Below are 2,060 nucleotides of genomic sequence, written 5' to 3' on the forward strand. Positions count from 1 at the left end.
TTCCTGGTTGACTGACTTGTACTGCTCTGTCCCTTCTGTATCGTTCTTTTTCTTCTTCCATTTCCACCTCTTCTCACACAGGTTGAAGACCTCAGCTGTGACCCAGGGCTTCTGGTCTGGGCGATGTCTACCAAAGATCTCGCTGGCTGTTTCGTTCGTTACTGTATTGAAGGTGGTGATGAACGTGTCCATGTCGGTATTGTGAGCGTCGAGGTTGGTGAGCGGTACCGATTTCCCACAAATCATTGACCAAAAGGTTTTTGCTAATTCGGGATCCTTCAATTTCTCGAGATCAAATTGTATTCTTGTGTGGCTCTCTTTCTTGACCTTTTCTTTAGATATAGCCTGAAGGTCATCATCATCAGATCCTGGTCACTTCCTATGTCCGCTCCGGGAAAGCTTCTAGTCTTGGCGATGTTTACACTTGACTGTACGAGCCTGTTCACCATGATGTAGTCAATCTGACTGTGATGTCTCCGCTTGGACTGTGCCATGTCCGTCTTCTGGATACTTTGTGTTGGCCGAAGGTGTTTGCCAGCATAACTAGCAAATTCCAGGAGCCTCAGTCCTCTCTCATTCGTCTGTGCATTGCAGCAGTGACCACATGTTCCTTTACAGTTCATGCAAGCGTCCTCGCCCATCTTAGCATTCCAATCGCCTTGCACAACCAGAATATCTATCTTCGGTATTTTATCCACAACTTCTTGCAGCTGCTCGTAGAAGTCTCCCACATCCGCGTCATCATAGTCTGATGTTGGGGTGGAAACCTGTATTACGGTGATGTTGAACTGAGTTGCCCTGAGGCGGATAGTGATGAGTCGGCTAAAGACTGGCCGAAATCCCATGACAGTACTCACGCTGTCCTTGTGTACAAGGAGCCCAACTCCCTGTTCACGTTTGTCTTCTCTGTCAATGAAGTACAGTTTGTGAGCTTCCAAAGTAGTTGTTTATCCAGTACTATGTTCCAGTGGTATATGTTCATTTCATATGTAATCTCCTCAAGCTTTCCTGTTGCTTTCAGTGTTCTCACATTCCAGGTGCCAATGATGATGCTGTTCCTGACACGAATCATGCTGCTCTGAGCACCAGTCGTATACTTTCCAACTCCGCCCTGGTGCACGACGACCGAGCTAGTATGGAATGGGTAGTGGTTGTCATTTTTTGTGTGGTGTGTTTAGGGCCAACCCTCTCCAGGCCTTACAAAATCCGATATCCTCCAACTTGGTGGCTCACTTTGATCACGAGCACGTAACCGTTTAGATGTTTGGCAGCTTTACCGCTTTTCCGTTGACTTCGTCTCGGAAGTTCTTCCTCTAAGTAATGCCGTGTTAACATCACACTATTTATCCATAGCTGGAAGACTCGTGGACTGCGAGAGCGTCTACCTTCCCGTGCAAGTCTGGATGACTTGCCCATTGCCCCATATATACGTAACAAAAACAGAATTAACGGTTTGTTGGAAAAAATTTGATGAGTTAGGAGGTGGTGGTGATGTGTGATTTAACCAACTCCTTGTGGGCTTTGCTTATTATTATCTGGGGGATGATCGAACACTGTGTTCTTGCCTAGATCGAGTAATTCATATAATAAAATAGGAAATTAAGGATGAAATAACAGAGATCGTAGCAGAGATAATAGAACCAAATAACACGAGCCTCCGTATTAAAATAAAACAATTTAATCAATTATATAAACAAAATAAAATTGAACATGATATGTCAATAATTCACTTTCTGTCAGAAGTAGAGCACAAAAATTACGCGAAATTCAATTAGCCATTCTGCTACAATGATATAACAAATTTCATCATATTATCGAGTGACTGATCTAACTCAAATTGCTGGCATGACAGCATCACCTAGTGCTTCCAGTCTTTCCAAATAACTTTGATGAATTTCATTTTTTAATTCCGTCTGGGAACACCATAATTTTAGCTTAGCCAATCAGGATTACTACTTTAACCGTCAAAACTTGTTATCGCTCCCTTAGAAGTCAGAATAATCATCTCTAGTTAGCATTTATTACTATCTATTCTTGAAAGTATAATTTTATGACACCTG

General features: G+C 42.8%; 1 protein-coding gene across 1 annotated transcript; it reads right to left on the reverse strand.

Moving 5' to 3' along the window:
- Positions 1–278: 278 nt before the first annotated feature.
- On the reverse strand, positions 279–845 carry LOC149787343 (protein CFDP2-like). Its single transcript, XM_089976091.1, has one exon. The coding sequence runs from the start codon at positions 843–845 to the stop codon at positions 279–281; it is 567 nt and encodes a 188-aa protein (XP_089832217.1).
- Positions 846–2,060: the final 1,215 nt, after the last annotated feature.

Source organism: Sinohyriopsis cumingii, chromosome 12 (genome assembly GCF_028554795.1).
Source record: "Sinohyriopsis cumingii isolate HCF-2022 chromosome 12, ASM2855479v2, whole genome shotgun sequence".
In the NCBI taxonomy this organism is placed as follows: domain Eukaryota; kingdom Metazoa; phylum Mollusca; class Bivalvia; order Unionida; family Unionidae; genus Sinohyriopsis; species Sinohyriopsis cumingii.

Coding starts and splice junctions, on each gene's coding strand:
- LOC149787343 (XM_089976091.1), bottom strand. CDS start 845: ATGGGATTTCGGCCAGTCTTTAGCCGACTCATCACTATCCGCCTCAGG.